Source organism: Solanum tuberosum, unplaced genomic scaffold, assembly GCF_000226075.1.
Source record: "Solanum tuberosum cultivar DM 1-3 516 R44 unplaced genomic scaffold, SolTub_3.0 scf00214, whole genome shotgun sequence".
NCBI classification, from domain to species: Eukaryota; Viridiplantae; Streptophyta; class Magnoliopsida; order Solanales; family Solanaceae; genus Solanum; species Solanum tuberosum.
In genome coordinates this window covers 588,520-590,415 of record NW_006239139.1, presented here as the reverse complement: position 1 = coordinate 590,415, position 1,896 = coordinate 588,520, and the positions used below count along the sequence as shown (strand labels likewise).

Genomic DNA, 1,896 nt, shown 5'->3' with positions numbered 1-1,896 from the left:
GTGTGTCTTCATGTTTGAGACTATTTCTTCTTTTATTGCCAAGCACGCGTGTAAGTCATTTTTGGTAATGAGTCATGGTGGAGAGACTCTAACTCAAAAGATCGATGTGTAGCCAAAGGTTTAATCACGGGGTATAAAAATAAAATGTTACACCTGGGAATTAAACCTGAAGTATGAAATAACATTTTTATTTACTTAATTATATCTTGAATAATACTTAGATACCAAATGACAAGGACAGTAACACAAAGTGGAAGCATATAGGAAAGAATTAATGGTGCCAAGAAACATGTATAAAATCAACTTTATTAATTAGAAAGCTACATACACATTGTCTTCCCATAGCAAATGATGTTACAAATCTCATACAATTGGTATGAACATACTCTCAATAGCTAATCATTAGCATTAATATTGACCAAAATTTAATAGGTAATTAGCACACATTAATTAATTGCATATATATTCATAAAATGCACCACCATTGTTAAGAGTTGGCCCATCCAACTCTACTATATATATAGGTATGAAGAGGTAAGATTTTATGTCCACCTCTTCATGCAAAAAGGCGGTATTTATTGAAATAAAAACCCCATTCTAAGGTTTATTAGTATATATTAGGCGATATACTTAGCTTTATAATGATATAAAGGAAGTTAATAACGATCTTCATTTTCTCTTATTTGCATGTTGATCGCAATTAAGAAGTTCTTCAAGCACATTATCATCAAGATATTCAAGTTCAAGAACTTGTCCGGTATCATTTCTTGCATGAACATTACTTGAAGACGACGATGCCATTGATTGAGAATTGTCGTAAAAGTGAGAAGAGCTCCTAGGTAAGTTATACTCCTCAGGAAAATTAAGAATCGCCAAATGCCCTCTCATGTTATAAGCCGCCTTGTCATAAGCTCGAGCAGCTTCTTCAGCAGAGCCAAATGTCCCTAGCCAAACACGAACCCCTCCTTGTCTATTAGTATCGCGAATTTCGGCTGCATATTTCCCCCATGGCCTCTTTCGAACACCTCTATATTTCACTTCATCCATGTTATTTTGTTTTACATGCAAAATATGGTACTACAAGGTGGCTAATTTATAAAGGAAGGGATTTTTTTTTTGGCATAATAAAGAATGGTTGAGAATGATTTGAATGGAATATCTTGAGGGGCCAAATTTATTAGTTTAGCCAAAAAAAGAACCTTCTATGAGGACCAAAAAGTTAATTATAATGCAGTGTATCCAATTGGTCAAATGATGGCTATAAGACTCAAACTTTTCGTCCACCTGTTTTTTTATTAATCTGCATGTGCCAACGGTAAAAAGATTTTTTACATTATCTGATCACTTTTATCGATAAAAATTCTTAAGGTGATTTGATAATAATGTTTTTTATATTATCAAATCATTTTTATTAATAGAAATATTAAGGTGATCTGATGATAACGGTGGAGTCAAAATTATTCATTAAAAGAATTTAAAATATGAAAAAAATTAAAGAAAGTTAAATATTTGCTATATACCTAACAATAATTTTATTTATGTATAAATTGTCTGATAGTTGATGGTCAATAATGTATGAAGTAATTAATTTTTATAAATTGTGTTAACATTTGAAAAGGTGAACAAATAAATATATCATAATAATGATAAGTTGTGTTATTTCTTCTATTTATTATACCCAACATATTATATATATTTTATTTAGTAACTATTTATACATATTTAGTAAAGAAAAAACAATGAAGTGTTGTCTTGTGACACCACCTGGGACTTGGTGTATTTGTCAAAAATGTTGTAGAAAATATTTACACCGTCAAATTATTTAACTAACTCTCTCTTAATTTTGTTCTATTATGTGTGACACATTTTTCTTTTTAAGTATTCCGAATAAAATGA

General features: G+C 30.2%; 1 protein-coding gene across 1 annotated transcript; it reads right to left on the bottom strand.

Moving 5' to 3' along the window:
* Positions 1 to 327: 327 nt before the first annotated feature.
* Positions 328 to 1,058, bottom strand: LOC102590340 (ethylene-responsive transcription factor ERF096-like). The gene has a single exon (XM_006356049.2). It carries the CDS (start codon positions 1,045 to 1,047, stop codon positions 670 to 672), a length of 378 nt encoding a protein of 125 aa, XP_006356111.1. The 5' UTR covers positions 1,048 to 1,058; the 3' UTR covers positions 328 to 669.
* Between the last annotated feature and the right edge of the window lie 838 nt (positions 1,059 to 1,896).

Excerpts from the sequence above, each read along its gene's own strand:
- LOC102590340 (XM_006356049.2), bottom strand. The coding sequence starts at position 1,047 with ATGGATGAAGTGAAATATAGAGGTGTTCGAAAGAGGCCATGGGGGAAA.